This window comes from Frieseomelitta varia, unplaced genomic scaffold (genome assembly GCF_011392965.1).
Source record: "Frieseomelitta varia isolate USP_RPSP 00005682 unplaced genomic scaffold, Fvar_1.2 scaffold_396, whole genome shotgun sequence".
NCBI lineage: Eukaryota > Metazoa > Arthropoda > Insecta > Hymenoptera > Apidae > Frieseomelitta > Frieseomelitta varia.
Window position 1 is genome coordinate 130,158 of NW_025110141.1, and position 16,883 is coordinate 147,040.

General features: G+C 44.4%; 3 protein-coding genes across 3 annotated transcripts; all 3 read left to right on the forward strand.

Annotated features, from left to right (window-relative positions):
- The first annotated feature begins 3,937 nt into the window (after window positions 1-3,937).
- On the forward strand, window positions 3,938-8,620 carry LOC122531367 (chromosome partition protein Smc-like). The gene is given in 3 exon segments (XM_043659210.1): window positions 3,938-3,970; window positions 3,973-5,619; window positions 7,252-8,620. Coding segments are annotated over 3 exon segments (2,883 nt in total). The 5' UTR covers window positions 3,938-3,952; the 3' UTR covers window positions 8,470-8,620.
- Window positions 8,621-10,037: 1,417 nt separating this feature from the next.
- On the forward strand, window positions 10,038-13,621 carry LOC122531385 (uncharacterized abhydrolase domain-containing protein DDB_G0269086-like). Its single transcript, XM_043659250.1, has 2 exons — window positions 10,038-10,943; window positions 12,389-13,621. Exons 1-2 carry the CDS (start codon window positions 10,053-10,055, stop codon window positions 13,412-13,414), a joined length of 1,917 nt encoding a protein of 638 aa, XP_043515185.1. The 5' UTR covers window positions 10,038-10,052; the 3' UTR covers window positions 13,415-13,621.
- Window positions 13,622-15,176: 1,555 nt separating this feature from the next.
- On the forward strand, window positions 15,177-16,613 carry LOC122531386 (pneumococcal serine-rich repeat protein-like). Its single transcript, XM_043659251.1, has one exon. It carries the CDS (start codon window positions 15,207-15,209, stop codon window positions 16,488-16,490), a length of 1,284 nt encoding a protein of 427 aa, XP_043515186.1. The 5' UTR covers window positions 15,177-15,206; the 3' UTR covers window positions 16,491-16,613.
- Window positions 16,614-16,883: the final 270 nt, after the last annotated feature.

The window sequence follows — 16,883 nt, forward strand, 5'->3', positions numbered from 1 at the left end:
GTTTAGCCTGAAGAAATTTTCAACACTCGTTTAGTAAAAGTAACTTTCACTAGATACATGATACCCATTAACAGAAGCAAGTCTTCGAGTAACGTTTCACAATTCTAATTAACATTCCAATTTTCTATCAATCATCGCTAAAGAAGACTAGATCTTACTAAAATTAAATCTAATTCATATTATGACAAAACAACGAATGAAAATTATGTATGAAATTTCATCACAGATGAAGAAAAGATATTAAGTTTCGTTCAGATACCAAGTACATATGTTTCCTGGTTTGAGTTTGGATGCACATCTTATTCTCACTGACACGGCATCGTTAATTGCATACATCAATGAAAGATTTCATGATGGTTCTGGCACAATCCCTGTCATGAGTATCATGGGAAGTTTCTCAGAGTCTAACAATGAATGTAATAATACAATCTGAATTATGCCAAGGGCAAGTTACATGACTGCAAGTCAGGAGTGCTTGATTGGTGGTCAGAAAACAAAACTTGCAGTTACACATCCCATTTCTTAATTGTCCACGGATTGTCCTACGAATTCACCTTGAAGAGTAACGTTATTTCGACATTGTAGCTTCGGTTTTAACAGAACGATAAATATTTCTAAAAATACTAATGTTAAAACCAATTGAAATCATTCGCTGGCGATTTCACATGGCGTCTTTGTGTCTACAAACAATGAAACAACGAAAAAGAAAAGAAAATGATCTCAACTGTGTCGGAGGATTATTCCAATCTACTTTCACCTTTTCGCAATTGTTGAAGAACAGAAACGTGTATGTCAAGTTCCGTATTGTATAAGAAAATTTTTGAAGACCTCGCTAGGCTGGACAGCGTGTAACAGTTGTGCTAGTTTTCTAAGTTGACGATAAGAACTTTGTGTACCAAAAAGATCGATTTCTAACAAACGAGCTGTATGCTTCGTATTTTTATATTTCTCGTTCTTTCTTGCGAACGAAAAAAAATACAATACCTTGCGTGCAGAGGTACAAGAGTTTTCAATGTTCCTCTGTCATTGAAAATACTGATTAAAAACATATTGTTGAAACATATCCGCATGTAAATTGGTTGTCTGTCACGTATGAATAATATCGAGCGTAGTAAATCTATTGGCGCAAAAAATTCGCAATAAATCCGAGAATTATATGTGTTTCGCGCGAAGTTCCCTTTCACCGACATTTAAACAGTGCATCGTGCACTTACACGAGTATACGCGAGCTGGAAAATTTTGCACGTGTGCGTGATACACGTTGGTATAATTTAACTAGATCGGAACGTTATTCGCATATGTTACAATACAACGATATCCGGTTACGGGACTCGTAAAAAATTGCATCATTCACGTATCCGGCACGAAACCATTAATTTGCCATGATTTCGGGTCATGCTGTTCTTTTGTAATAAGTTTCTTCTTTCTCCTTTTTTTTCTTTTTTTTTTTTTTTTTAAATAGGAATCAAGTATGTAGAAAACGATACNTTTTTTTTTTTTTTTTTTTTTTTTCACTGTGAAACTCGGTACGTATCTTTAGTGTAACATTTACTAGGGATTGACGATCGAATATTTTTTAATTTTTAACAATTTCGAAAAATATAAACAAAAAGACGTAGAAATTTTTGGTATAAATTCGATACATCAGAAACAAATAGCTATCATTTTCATAATTTTCACAGAAATGAAAATGCTGGATCGTCAATCCCTGTAGAATATCAATCCCTATAGAATACTTTTGAACTTTTTTTGCCTTTTTTGTTGCAGCTAATCCATGTTTGGCTGGAATTTTGCCGACAGGCAATGTAAAAAAAAGTTATGTAAAAGGACTTGAAAAAGTTAAAAAATCAAACAAGAGCTGTCTTTATTTCTCTTTTAATGTTGCTTTTCGTGTTCATAATGTGTTATAAATAAACCACAAAAGCTCATGTCAAATATGTACTTTTTTTTCTTATTCGTAATTTTTAGACCCGTCAAACTGTCCTGCCCCCCTTAAAGGGTATTTGTCCCATATGAACAAATTAAATCCGCATGGAATAACAATTCTAACTCGAAGGTCCAAATCTCGTCAAAAGTGTCGCACACAAAGAACTCGAAACGAGATGCTTCGACCTTCAACGCACAAGAGTGGACCTAATGGTATTTTGAAAGTAATTAGAAAATATTTGACGCGAGCAAACACGACGTGGTTTTGGCGAGCAATCGCACGAACGTGGCGGGTCGTCCCGCGCGCAGATAAAGAAGCAATCACGCCGCGTATAAACAACCCTACGCCGGAGAAACAAATTTCTCTGCCGAGGGATGAAAAGAGAAGTCAGGGCAAAGTCAAGTTTGAGCTTGGACTTTCCACAGGTAGGACGGTGGTCACCTTTTTTTCACTGGTCGACCCTCGACCGACGACCCATCGTGTCGTCTCGCCCTAATCCTGTTTGCAGGATGAGCCGACCGTCGCAACCTGTGTTTGATTATTTTCGAAATTTTCCAAGGCGCGCGAGAGCGTCTTTTTTTTTTTTTTTTTTTTTTTTTTTAAATAGGAATCAAGTATGTAGAAAACGATACTACTTTGAATTCACCTGAGTTTTCTTCAGCAATTACAAATTAGTATCGCGATCTTTTTTGCCGTACAGTGGAACGGAGCAATTCAGAGAGTCGCGAGAGCAAGTGGCGTTTGCTTTCCTCGTGATCTAATGGCAACCGTTTAATAAATCGTAATCAACAATAGCTTGAGCTCGGCCTTGGACGCTTCAGCCACCTTCTCTGGAATACTTGGAAGCCAATTGTCCATGTTACTAAATCCCGCAGCGGATAACCGGTTGCAACACACGAGTTGAACCTGACATTCCGGATTTCACATCACACGAATGATCGTAGTGACTCGAACAATCGATATCATTCGTTTCTTCTATTTGAGAAGAAAATCGTCGCACGTTATTCCACGATCGAGCGTATTATGTAACAATTGTTACACAAAGTGGATTGGAAATTACCAGTGAGACGCGAGTATTATGGACGCTGTGTTGTGTACACGATTTCGTTCGATCGTGACGAGCTCTGCGTCAGCGACGAATATGAATAATTCGGATGGATATTCGAAGAGAAAAACTTCCACTTCTAAACTGAAAGTAAGAAACGATGTGCAGGCCTATGTAAGTGACGCAACTGAAGCGGTTCTTTTCTCCCCGGTTTCTGATACGAAAATCACCTCACTGAATTTTCGAAAGTTCCCAGTTGTTCGAAACTTCTCTTCGCCATTCGCGAGAGCAAATCGTAATTGACGTCATCGTTTATCGAAGTTCGTACTGTTTCCGATCGAGAATTTTTATTACGACGTGCAAAGGAGGGAAAAAAAGAAGAAGAAGAAAATACAAGTGTGGATGTTAAAAAAAGACATGGTAGTGGGGCGAGGGCTGCACACATACTACATACACACGTTGTTATTACACGGAGGTTTATTTAAGGAAACGTGAGAGTTCAGAACGGTATATAATAAAACACGTACAGCGTTTTCGCTGCAGAACTCTTCAAGCTACGAAGTGTCTCGCTCAGTCTCGCCGACGCGGGTCAATAAAATCTCTCTAGAAGTTTCATCGTTCTTCGAGAAAGAACCTTCGTGAAAGAAACTCCCAATGGAAGGATCGATAATAAATTCTAAAAGCTGACACGAACGTTCGAAGCTTCCCCTGCTTGCGATGTGTCTAAAAAATTATGAAAAATAGTAAATCTCGCATCCCCCGAGACCTAGCGCCGTTGTCATTGAACGCTCGATCCAAATTCTTGACAAAACCCAGAGTAGTTTTTCTATAAAGAGACTCGACTTCGCTGTGTCAAATTTGGCGTTTTTTTTTTTTTTTTCAATTGGCAAAAACACCGCCGATGCGTCATCAAATTCGACAGTTGTTTTCACAACTGTTCACCACGGTATATAATTGACGGGTCGTGAAAACGGCGATCAATGCAGGTCGCTCCATCGAAGCGATGAAGATATTTGTCGCCTGTTTTGTAACCTGGGTGTTGACAAACCATGGAATCATACTCGCGAGCGGTCTCGACGCGCAGGATCAGAGAAACGATGACCAACTAAAGGATGTGAGACACGATGGGATACGGCACGGTAATCACGGAGAGACAGTCTCGACGCTCGATACAGAATCGTTCTCCTCTTCGTCCGTGCAAATATCGTCGAAACATGCGGCGTCATCATCGTCGGCCACTGTGAAGAATGAGGAACTCGATATCGAGAAAGAGAAAGCGTCGTCAAAATCGGAAGAGCGATTCGCCAGCGACGTTTCGATCGTGGACGAGTTACTCTCTAAGGAGAAATCTATCGCCGAAACTGAGAGCGGCGCGGGGTCGGTTTCCGACGAGTGGAAGAAAGTCGTTGAGGAATCTGCCGAGCAGGAGGAAATCGCCAAGACGTACGTGAAGAAGAGAGGGCCGACCAAGACATGGAGCTGGAGCAGCGTGAGCAACGAGTCGAGGAGTTCCTTCAGCGAGGAACTCGAGTTTCTCAGGAAGGAGAAGACGAGGTCGGAGACTAGGATCAAGGCGGAACTGGAGGCACGAGCAAAGGCGGAGAATGAGGCGGCAGAGGCTCGAAGGTTGTTGAAGCTGCAATTGACGGCGCTTCATGAGGCGCAGGCCAAGGTTCAGGCAGAGGCGAAAGCTCGAGCGAAAGCGGAAGCTCTGGTAAAATCGGAGTTCGAGGCTGTGGCTGCCGCTCGAGCAGTGGCGAAGGCTAGCTCCGAGGAGGCAGCGCAGGCTAAGCTAAAGGCGAGGCTGGAGCAACAGGCTCGTTCCATGCTGCAGGCCAAGGTCATCTCCATCTTGGATGCTCATTCCACCGTCAAAGAAGAAATCGTGATCACGGAGGAACTGAAGAAAAAGGCGAGAGCCTCGGCGGAAGCTTCGATGGCCAGGAGCGCGGCTACAAAGGAAGCTGTCAAGTCGATCAGAATCGCGGCGATATCACGAGCAAACGCCGCTATGAAGGCGTTGGCCGCTCAGAGGGCCACCGTTGTTCAGGCGGCTTCCGCTGCCAACGCTAAAGCGGCAGCCAGTGCACTAAGCGCCGCGGTCGAGCAGGCTGTGATCTCTTCGAGAACTGCGGCGATTTTGCAAGCGGAAGCACTTGCCATAATTAACAGGACTGTACAGGCAGCCCTTGCCGAAGGGGCCGCCATCGACTATGCGAAATATAGAACCGAGATACACAAGAACGCGATTGCAAGGGCGAAAGCTTCCGCGGAAGCGGCTGCTAGCGCGGCCGCCGCTGCGGCTGCCGCTTCTAATAAATTGATAAGCTCGCAGACGAACGCTCTGGGTGTTGCCACCAAGTTGGCTGCCTCTCAGGCAACCGTGGAAGCCCTAGCGGAAACCGCTCTGGTGGAAATTAACGCTGCAGCCAAGGAGGAAACAGCCACCCTGGCGGAACTAAATGCTGAAGTTTCTGGTCTTGAAGCCGCGGCCGCGGCCCATGCCAGTCCGCTTCAAGGTGTAAGGAACGGAGTCGTCCTCGGATTGGATTCCTCTGGCAGCAAGCTCAACGAGCAACAGGCGGCAGCATTGCGGAGAACGGTGGAAGATGGGAGGAACGAAGGGAAAGCAAAGGGCAGGGAGTCGTAAAAAATTGCTCTCGACAGTAATGAGAATGAGAGATGTGAAATGATGCTTTGATTTCTTCGGATGAGAAATATGAGGAATTATAAATACAACATTGTAGTAATGGAAATCTTGTCTTTTATTGTATCCGTTTCCTTCAAGTTCCTTTAAGTTCGTCAGTCATTGTTTCGCAGAATTTCTACGAAATTTTAAATATAGACCGTACATGAAATTTTATCAATAATTCGTTAAATTACTAAGTTCATTCTGTCTCTTGATTTGTATAATGTGTTTCTTGTACGAGAAACAGAACACATAGATTTCTTGCGTGTAATATACTACAATGAAAGTAGTCGATGTAGCGACGTTTGTAATGCATTGTGTCGAAAGATTTTTGTTAACATCACCTGAAATTAGAATTTTATATCTGGAAGTCCTCTCTCCCTCCTCTCTCCCTCTCAAAATTTTATATCGCTCGGGAACTGATGCTTTTCGGAGAAATAATGTCCAAATGGACAAAGAAAATGTCAAAGAGAAATTTATGTACTTTTTTTTTTTTTAGATCCAACTATCAGTATTTTTATTGTTCATGAAACCAATTGAAAATATCGGTATTGCTAAATCAAATGTACATGGTGCGCGAAAATTTAGAGAAAACTCGGAAAAATTAGATGCGAGCAATCGATTGTTAATAATAAATATTTATTTCTTCGTTCGGAGTACAAAAATTTGTGAAAAAATTAACCGTGCGATATCTTTCTATTTCATTGATTTTTATCATTGCCAATTTGATACCAAGGGATAAATCAAGTTAGAAAAACGAGAGACGAATGACGAAAGTTAAACTACTGAACCTCAGCGTCCAGTGCTGGAGTCATTTTTGACTCACACGGATATTCCACTAATCATATTTAAAGTCGTCCGGATCACCGATATTGTATCAACACAGTGACAGACACCCGACTCATAATAATAATCACATGAATAATAAAATTATATTTATTATACATTTATGTCATTCACTGTCAGGAACATCTTGTGCAAATTGAGCGAAGGAAGACAAAGAAAGATTGCTCGTTGGCAATGAAGACATTGCATCAACAAACAGAAACAACGGAAAAAAGTAATAAAAAGAACAAAAATATGAATAAAAACAGTAAATTGGTAATAAAAATACTGAAATATTAGAATAGTGGTAAAAACTAAAATCTAAATAGTAAATACAGAAATAATAACAAAATACTAAATACTAAAAAAAATAATACAAACTATTAAATACATCTAATTTTGCTGGTTTCCAAGTTGTACAATTTATAAAAAGAGATACGCAAATGTCAGTAGTTATCTCTAAAATAAGATAATTGATTCAAGTTGATTCAGATTTTTATATTTATTTCGCTGTAACCTTGCATTTAAATATTTTTTTACGATACGTTGCACATCTCAAATGATACAATTTATCCTCAATTGAATTAAAAAGTATATAAGGTAGTTGTAAAATAGTTGAAGAAAGTTGAACAAATTGCCGACGAATGCCACTTACTCTGATATCACTTGCTCTAAAATCATGAAGGTCGTTATTCAGATTCGTCGATCGTTCGACGCTTCCCGCCGATAACGGCGCTTGATCAAACATCTTTAGTTGCAAGCTAAACACCTTCGGAACACCAAGCCACGCTGCTGAAACAATATTTTCAAACCTCGACGGGTTTTGCTATTTTCACAACTGTCGGCCGTGGTATAAATCCGTCGGTGGTCGGACATTCGGTATCAATTCGCGAAGCGTCGTCGAACATGAAGATTCTAGCACTGCTCGTAACGTGCCTGTACCTTTTGGGGCTCGCTTCGGCCGGCTCGAGTTCCTCCCTGCTGGAGCTTGCGAGGAGTAGAGCATCGGCCACCGCGTCTACCGCTGTCACCGCCAGATCCGGGCTGCGTGCTGGCCAGGTGGCTGTTGCCTCGCAGAAAGATGCCGCGCTTCAGGCAGAGTCTGCGGCGGCGGCCGCTGCCGAGGCACGCGCCTCCGCCGATCAAACGGCCAGCTTGACCGAGGAGTCGGCGACTGCGCAATCGGAGGCAGCAGCGAAAGCGAAAGCATCGGAGGAAGCGGCAGCGGGAGCAGCCAACGCCGGACTGGAGGCGAAATCGGTCGCTGAATCGGCCAGTTCTGCAGCTAGAGAGGCTGCCGCATCTGTGAAGGCGTCCGCTTCCGCAGTAGCGTCTGCCGCTGTACAGGCGAGACTCGCCGAGAAGACAGCAAAAGCTCAAGCCGCAGCCTCGGCTGAAGCGAGGGCCAAGGCTGAAGCCGCTGCTGAGGCGACGGCGGCAGCCAGCGTAGCCGCCGAGGCAGCCCTGAAGGCCGAGAGACGAGCGGGAGAAGCGATCGCTAGGGCAGCCGCGGCCAAAGCAGCGGCCAGGGCTGCCGCAGCTGCGTTAGCCAGCTCGAAGGAAGCCGCCGCGAACAGCGCGAGAAGCGCCTCCCAAGCTGCGGCCAGGAACGAGGTCGCTGTGCTGATCGCCGAGTTGGACAAGAAGAGCAGGGAAATCGACGCCTCCCTATCGGCCAGCGCACGCGCCGCCGCCCAAGCTAGCTCGAGAAACTCCGAGACGGCTGTCGTCGGGGCTGACATCGACTCTGCCCAGGGGATCATTGTGAGTCCGAGTCCGAAACCGACTCCGCCGCCATTGCCGAGCCCGAAACCGACTCCGCTGCCATTGCCGAGTCCGAAACCGACTCCGCTACCATTGCCGAGTCCGAAACCTGCACGGGGATCGTCTGAGTCGAGCATAGAGATCAGCGCAGAAGCAAGCGCGGAGGAAAGCAGTCGCGTGTCGATAAAAGAAAAAGAGAAAGGATCATCATCAAATTAAGATGACGGGATACAATTCTCAGGGAACGAATCTCGTTCGAAAATAAATGTTTGGTTGTTGATGTATTCGTTGTTTCTGGAGGAAATGTTCATGCCTAATAGTTAGACGGAGAATTGTAACGATGAAAAATAAATTTAGTATACACGTAAAATCCTGTGGTATTGTTCTTTGCGTTGCCTTTTCTTGTCCTTTCCGCGTCAGCGAAATGAGAGATTAAGATTGATAGAATCTTAGCTCTTTTTTGCACTTTTAATTAAAATAAATTTTGTTTTGATATGCCGTTTGCAATTGGAGGTTTGACGTATTTGAATAAAGGAACTGTTGCTGCCAAATAAAAAAAATCCTCGTCTTTTACTTTATATTCTTACAAACCTCTTTCTTCGACTGATTGGAGAGCAAAGTGAATTTGTTGCGTTTGCAGTCTTAAATGAAATCTAATCTTAAGATTAGAACAACAGAAATCATATCATTAACATTAATATCATTATGATACTGGTACTATTCAAGAGATTCAATGGCATTAATATAGAAAAGAGAAAAATATTGAATTATTTTAACTTGTAGAACTTAAATTTGTATTTTACTATGTTTTCTTTTTTGTTAAGGTAATTATCATTATAAAGCAGTGTAATGTACATGATAAGATGAAACTATATATTGTTGTTCAAAATTGAATTTGAACTGTCTTCGTCAAAATTCTGTCTCGAATTCTTATAACTTTAAAATTATTATAATTTCTGTGTTTCACGTATTTTCAAATTGTATTATATTATCGTATTGACACATCTGTTTTAATATTGTACAGGCAAAATAATAAAAACAATTGTTGCAATAACATGTTATAACAAAGATATTCTTCGCATTACTCGCGTATTTGTTCATAATGTTAAGAATGACTCACTCCATCAACTGTACTCGTACTAATTAATGAAATTCATTATTATCAAGCGATCGCTTAAATTAATCATGTTAATTAAACTCTGATTATATTACATTAATTAATAAAATTTATCATTATCAGCCGGTTGCAAGCCAAGTGAGATTTCTGTTGAAACTAGTTTATGTTAGCGAATGAATATTCAGTTATTCATTATCTGATTGAGAAACAAGAAGACTCGAAAATTTATTCAAATGTTTGGAGACTTCAACGATGGGTTAAAAAAAAACTGGGTTCCGTATGAGAATTTCAGCCTGCTCCACGCTATTTTGTTAAAATACACGTTTGCAAGAAACAATTTCGAATATTGAAGAAGTCTCCAAACTACTATTTGTTCTCCTTCCAGAACTTCTCAATTTCAAGCTCAATTTCTTCTACACTGTTCAGGGATGCGTGGCAAGAGGCAAACATTTAACCACAAATAATCGCTGCACCTAACTAAACAAGCGATAACAAAACTCCAGCAGGGAACCGCCTCTCCCCTGGCGACCCATTGAAACAATATTTCAGGCTGATGGTCTCTCAAAACAGACGCCAAATTCCCCCAAAAGCAGCCACACTTGCTGTTTTTACAATTGTCCGGACGTCGGTATATAACGGCGAACGGTGCCCGGGATTGGCATCAATCAGCGAAGCTGCGTCGACCATGAAGATTCCAGCAATACTCGTCACGTCCCTGCTGGTTTGGGGTGGTCTGTCCGAGGGCCACGTGGTGAAACGAGACACACAGCCGAAGCCGCCCGGTCAGGTACTCGGCGATGGGTCCGACGCGCTCGGTGCTTCTGTGGAGAACGCGATCAAAGCGGCCAGAGCGACGGCCAACGTGGGCCTGAAGTTGGAGTTGGGCGAAGCTGCGCAAGCTGCAGCCGCCGCCGCTGCCAGTCAGGGTAAAAGCACGCAGGCCGCGGAGGCTGGAGCAAGCGCTGCGATTGCCGCTGCTATAGCCAAGAGCGAGAAAGCCATCGAGGCGAGCGCGCTAGCCAGCAAGCTGTTGACGAATGCGGCGCAGGCCAGCGAAGCGACAGTTTCGGCGACGAAGAGGGCAGCGCAATTGACGGGCGCAGCAAGCGCCGCTGCCAGAGCTTCTGCAGCGGCGGCCGAGGCTTCCACCGAGGCCCAGGCGAGAGCCAACGCCGAGGCAGCCATCGCGGCGAAAGCTTCAGCAGCTGAAGCGGCAGCTGCGGCGGAAGCTGAAGCTAGAGCGTCAGCTGCCAGCAAAGCGGCCGCCAGCTTTTTGGCCAAAGCTCGAGCAGCAGCTAGCGCCGAGTCCGAGGCCACCAGGCTCACAGCCGAGGCCCAAGTCGCGCTGGCGAAGGCTAGGGTCGCCGTCGAGCAGTCGCAGAGCGCTCAGGCAAGTGCCACTGCTCAGGCTGCCACGGCTGTTCAACTGGAATCACAGGCGGCGAACGCGGAAGCAGCCGCTGTGGCGGAAGCTGAAACTCTCCTGGTCACGGCAGAAGCGGTCGCCGCCGCGGAGGCTGAGACAGCGACCAGATCTGCCGCTTGGGCAAAGAGCATCATCGGCGAGAAGAAGAACTAAGCGGGAGACAGGAAGAAAGATATGACTGAAGTCAGAGCAAGGGTCAACACCGGCGATAGAAAAGCTGAGAGAGAGACGATTAGTTTGATAATTTGATTAAACGCATTTGATGATTATCGGCGGGATTATTTGAGGACAGATAATGATTAACACGCAGTTGAGATTCGTCCGTGTACTGTTTTAGTTGAAATAAATTGCTATGGCAACCCGAACATCTTGCAAATGTTTTCTTCCTTCTCTGATCACGAGAGCCATTCCCCTTTCATTCCTTTAAATTTTATTTTCATGCTGAAGATATTTTATGCGCGATAGATACGTTTGAATCTTCCTTTCTCCACGAATCGTTTGTTGTCTTGAACTCCTGTTGTCTAAAAGAAATTATTACATAATTAGATACGGTAGTAGACGCATAATAGATGTAATGTATCATAAGTTTGACAATAGATACATTGATTTTATGTATCTGTTGGTTGCGTTATAAATAATTATACTTAAATTTAATAAAACTAGCGTCGTTCAACTTCTTAAATGAAGACCTTCTTCATATCGATTCCAAATTTGCACTATTAATTTTTACGTGATATCAGGCTGGATGGAACACGTTACGTTCCTCACTGGATTTGAAATACTACTTGTAACATATTGTAACATATTTTCAAGAAAAGAATTAATAAAATGTTTAAAAGGCGAGCAATAAATCTTTGTGTTTTTTATACACAGAAATAATCCTACTGACGTTGATTCTATTGGTTAAAAAATAAAGTATATTTTTATCTCCAGTACAGTCCATATCTTCTGAAATAAAAAATACATAAACGACATAGATATATGTATATGTTAATGTCACGACTGTGATATAGATCAAAGTATCATAATAAATATCACATGTCTAAGTATTGTAACCCTGAACACTATAAAATTTTCTAAATTTATCAACTTGTAGTAATCAATCTACTGTGTTAATTTTAAAATGACGGCTTACGGCTCTTATCAAAAGTGTAATAACTTTATTATCAAAACTGTAATAATTTCATTATTCGAAAGAAATATCTCTACTGGATTTGAAGATGAATTTCACTATTAATAATAACCTATTGGATTAAAAAATTGCCCTGCGAATTAAATATGTTTCAAGGTTTCAGATACATATCTAAATTATCAATAAATAATATTCGGCACCAAGTCCAAAAATCTGTCTCCGAGTGTCGTAGAACAACAGAATCACGATTCTCTGTTGTTTCACCAAACATTTATCTTCGAGCAAACCTCTGTCTGCTGTCGCAACAACGTTCATATTTTACTCCAGAAAAAAAAGCAAAGCGCACCTGTAAACACTATCTGCGAACGCGAAAGAAATAACAATACAACTTTATCGAGGCATCGTCCCGCAACAACATTCTCCTGCATTTGCACAACTGCGTATACCCTAACATCTCCCCTGACTGTTTGTACAACTGCACCCCCCTGTATATAATCGACTCGCGCCAGAAGAGTCGGCATCAATCGGCAAAGTCCCATCGACCATGCAGATCCCAGCGGTTCTCGTAACGTGCCTGTTCACATGGAGCCTGGTACATGCAGGTGGCGAGGAGGTTGTCCTGAAGGAGACGCGCCTGTTGAAAAATGTGGAGATTAGCGCGAAACGAAAGGAGAACGGCGCCCCGATACTTGGCAAGGACGTACTTCCGTCTCTGGCGGCCATCAAGGAGAGCGCGGCTGCAGAGGCCAAAGCATCGGCCGAGGCGAAGGCTTCCGCTTTGGCTCTCGCCGAGGCGTTGCTGAACGCGTCGGCAGCGGCCGCCGCTGCATCGGCCAAAGCTGCTGCCGCGGTGAAGGAAGCAGAGGAGGCACAACTTCTGGCCCAGGAGAAGGCTTTGGCCGCGTTGAGAGCTCAGTCCGAGGAACAGGCTGCTTCTGCACGCGCGGATGCCGCAGTCGCGGCCTCATTGTCCGCGCTGTCGCGCGCCCAAACATCGGCCAACACGGCCACCACTGCACAGGACGTCTCCAGCGATTTGGAGAAACGAGTGGCCTCGTTGGCCGCTGCCGAGGCAGCCGCCGCCGCCAGAGGGGCAGACGCTGCCGCGCAATCGAAATGGTGGGCCACACTGGCCGCTGAGGTCGCCGCCGCTGCAGCCGCTTTGGAGACGAAAGCCACCGCTTCCTCGCAAGTTGCTGCTGCCGCTGCCAGTAAGACCACCGCGCTAGCTGCCGATGCAGCGAGCGCAGAGGCTGCCGCCGAGGCGGAGGCGCAGACTGCTTCCAGGCTGGAAGGCAGAGCGGCTGCCGAGGCATCGGCTAGCTGGGCCAGAGAGGATTCAGCAACTGCCCAACTGGAAGCATCAGCGGCAGCGGAGGCCAGCGCAGCCGCGGCTGTCGGTGATGGGGTCATCTTAGGACTTGAAAAGTCCAGCGGTTCTGCTGCTCAAACGATCGTTCAGGCACAGGCTTCCGAGGTTAAAGCGTAGAAGTGAAGTGGCATCCGAAACGGGGGACGAAGAGGAAGTCTCTCTTCTTGGACGATTTTGAGAAATTTGCACTGGAAACGGATAGGAGATTTATATATTTGGATGTATAGTTAGAAAACGACCAGACAGTGTCGATTAAAAATTAAGAGTAGCATTGGCGTTGTCGAAGTGAGCTTACCCACGTGATAATAAAGGTCCATTATTTTAACAAACATGTATCTTCTTGATTTTCACTGTCCTCCTTTTCCCGTGAATCATCCTTTGAAGATCAATGAATTGAAATTATGTTTCAAGGATTGGATTGTAGGAAAGAATAAAAATGATTTATGCTTTTAGCATCTGAAAATTTAAACAGTATAAATTATCAATGTCTCGTACAAATGATCAATGACATCTTGTCATAAAAATGTGCAGGCTTTAATTGATTTCTTTAAATTCGTGTATTTTAAGATTGGTGTTTGGTTATTTCATTACGCACGCTTGATTTAATCGATAAATATTGAATTATCGGTTGTAACTGAATAATTATGCAAAATAGAATGATGCTTGTTTAATATATGAATATAATAGATTAATATATTTAATGTATTTTATATATTGGCAGATCAATTAAAGGTTGGGTTAAGAAATATTTACAATAATTACATCAAGCCATTACGATGATAAAATTTTTTAATAGCTTTCCAATACTTAAAATTCATTTTAAAAAATTATTATGAAACAATAGCCATTCCATGAAACAAAGCAACTAATAATTAACAATTGCTGAAAAATGCTACGAACTTTCTAGACAACACAGTATTTTATTGTCTCCACTTTCATTCAAAAATATTTAAATATTAGAGTAAGAAAATTTAAATATCAGAACCGCAAGCAAAAAGCATTGATAGTCGAGTAACTCGATTGATCTAAACAATTTTACCACAAAGTTCAACGAAGTTGAACTCAATCGTTGAGTAATTGACTTGAAAATGGCAAATAGGACAATAATTTCTCAATGTAACAAAATCTCGACATGATCACGATGAATATCGGGAATCACTTTTAATTAAGAGAAAGCATAGAACATCTTGAAAAGGTGAAACGCATACCATCTTGGTAAAAGTGTTTAACGACGAGATTTGCGTTCTATGCTAAAAGCGATATTTCACAGTATAATATCCCTCATAATTCTTGAATTATCTTCGAAAACTATTATCCACTTTGCGTATAATATCCCTCATAATTCTCGAATTATCTTCGAAAACTATTATCCACTTTTCCGGAAGATATTTCCACTAGTACGGAAAACGTACTTTTATCAGCTATATCGCTTTCCTCGCAAGTGTCTGATATTTTAATAAACACCTGAAACAGAGCAATTGAAATAACGATAAAAATGCTAGACTAGCTGATTTTCAGTGAAGCAACAGTGCGCTGTAAAATGTTTATCAGTGTGGCGTTAAGCTTTGCAGTTAAACACCGTTCTAGACGCTTGTTTTATCTTTCCAAAAAAGCAGCTGTCAAGTACGACCGCTTTATTTTTGGATCATTTAATACAATTGAAATAACTCAAGTCAAGTCTCGCGACAATTTGGGAAAAATTTGTAATCAGTTTCGAAAAAGGAAGAAACGCCACGTTCCAGACACGAGCCCACCTAAATAAACTTTATTGATCCAGCTCGATCAATAAAGACATAAAACAAAGAAACAACCATTGTAATAACAGCGTTGTTTTCACAATTGCCAACGGTCGTATAAAACGGGCGAGTGGTGCCGGAATCGACATCAGTTTTGCGAAACAGCCTCGAAGATGAAGATTCCATCGGTACTCGTAGTGTCCCTGCTGGTTTGGGGCTTGGCCAGCTCAGACAAATCGGAAGACGTCGAAGCATCGGCATCGATATCAGCGACAGAATCGGCATCGATATCAGCGACAGAATCGGCATCGATATCAGCGACAGAATCGGCATCGGCATCAGAATCAGCATCGGCATCGATATCAGTGTCAGGATCGGCATCGGCATCAGAATCGGCATCAGAATCGGCATCGGCATCGGCATCGGCATCAGAATCGGCATCGGCATCGATATCAGCGTCAGGATCGGCATCGGCATCAGAATCGGCATCGGCGTCGGCATCGGCATCAGAATCGGCATCGGCATCGGCATCGGCATCAGAATCGGCATCGGCATCGGCATCGGCATCAGAATCGGCATCGGCATCGGCATCGGCATCGGCATCAGAATCGGCATCGGCATCGGCATCAGAATCGGCATCGGCATCGGCATCAGCGTCAGGATCGTCGAACGGGGTGCCGACGCCTGGAAAGGAATTAGGAACTGGAGCGGCGGAAGTGGCGGCGGCTTCCAGTGAAGCTATCGCGACGGCTCTTGGCGCTGGACAGGCTGCAGCAGAGGCACAGATTGCAGCTGCTGCGCAATCGAAGTCGGCGGCAGCCGCTGCCGCGAGTGCAAGCGAGATCACAAACGCTGCTGCCTCAGCGGTTGCTGCAGCAGCTGCGGCGGAAGCGAGAGCAGCCGCCGCCGCGGTCTCCGCGGCGAAGCTGAGCTTGGAGGCTGCAGTATCAGCCGAGGAAGCCGAGTCAGCCGTGGCCGCTGCCAGGGCCGCCGCTGGAAAGGCGGAAGTGCTCGCTAGAAACGCCGCTGCTGCGAACGCTCGCGCCGCCCTACAGTCCGAGAGATCGAACCAGCTGGCTCAAGCAGAGGCTGCAGCCGCTGCCGAGGCGGAGGCAGTCGCCGCCGGTGCAGCCACCGCAGCCCAACTCGCCGTGAAGCTCTCCGAAGCAGCGTCGCAAGCGGAAGCAGAGGCAGCGGCCGCCGCAGTCGCGGCTGCAAAGGCAAGGGCAGCAGCGGCGACGGCCGTTGCTCGCGCGGCTTCGGTGAATGCCGTCGCTGAAGCGGAAGAAGAAGCTTCGGCGCAAGTGGTGAACGCAGCTGGCGTGGCGCAGGCGCAAGCTTCCGCTGCAGCGGAAGCGCAGGCAGCCGCAGCGGCCGCTGCTGCGAGTTTGGAGGCTGCTGCCGAGGCCAACGCATCGGCTGGAGAGATTCAATTATCTGCGCAAAAATCTAGCTAGAGGTCGCAGTATGGGAACGCACTTTCGCAGAACAGGTTCAATATCCGCAGAGCAGAGCATATTTCGGAATGGAGCTGAAGGAGAGCAGACGATGAAGGAGACACTGTCTTAGTAAACACGAAATTATACGAATGACATTATTAAATTGTTGTAACAAACGAGCACGAGATTTTACTGTCTCTCATTCTGGCATTCACGTTCTTTTTTTTTTTCTTTTTGCCCTCCCTGTCTTATCGTTGTTGTTAATCCATGGTCAATGTATGGAAATCGGTTAACGTCGAACGAACCTTGGAAATGTAGTCTCGTGGAAATCTCTTGCAATGATGTTGTTTACGTTGTGCCGACGTCGTCGAAAATCATTCTGAAGGAAGAAATACGTGTCGGTTGTATTTC

Bases quoted from the DNA above. Each gene is read 5' to 3' on its own strand.
- LOC122531386 (XM_043659251.1), top strand. From the start codon at position 15,207: ATGAAGATTCCATCGGTACTCGTAGTGTCCCTGCTGGTTTGGGGCTTG.
- LOC122531385 (XM_043659250.1), top strand. From the start codon at position 10,053: ATGAAGATTCCAGCAATACTCGTCACGTCCCTGCTGGTTTGGGGTGGT. The intron at 10,944-12,388 runs TAAGCGGGAGAC...CATCTCCCCTGA, and splicing joins TCATCGGCGAGAAGAAGAAC to CTGTTTGTACAACTGCACCC.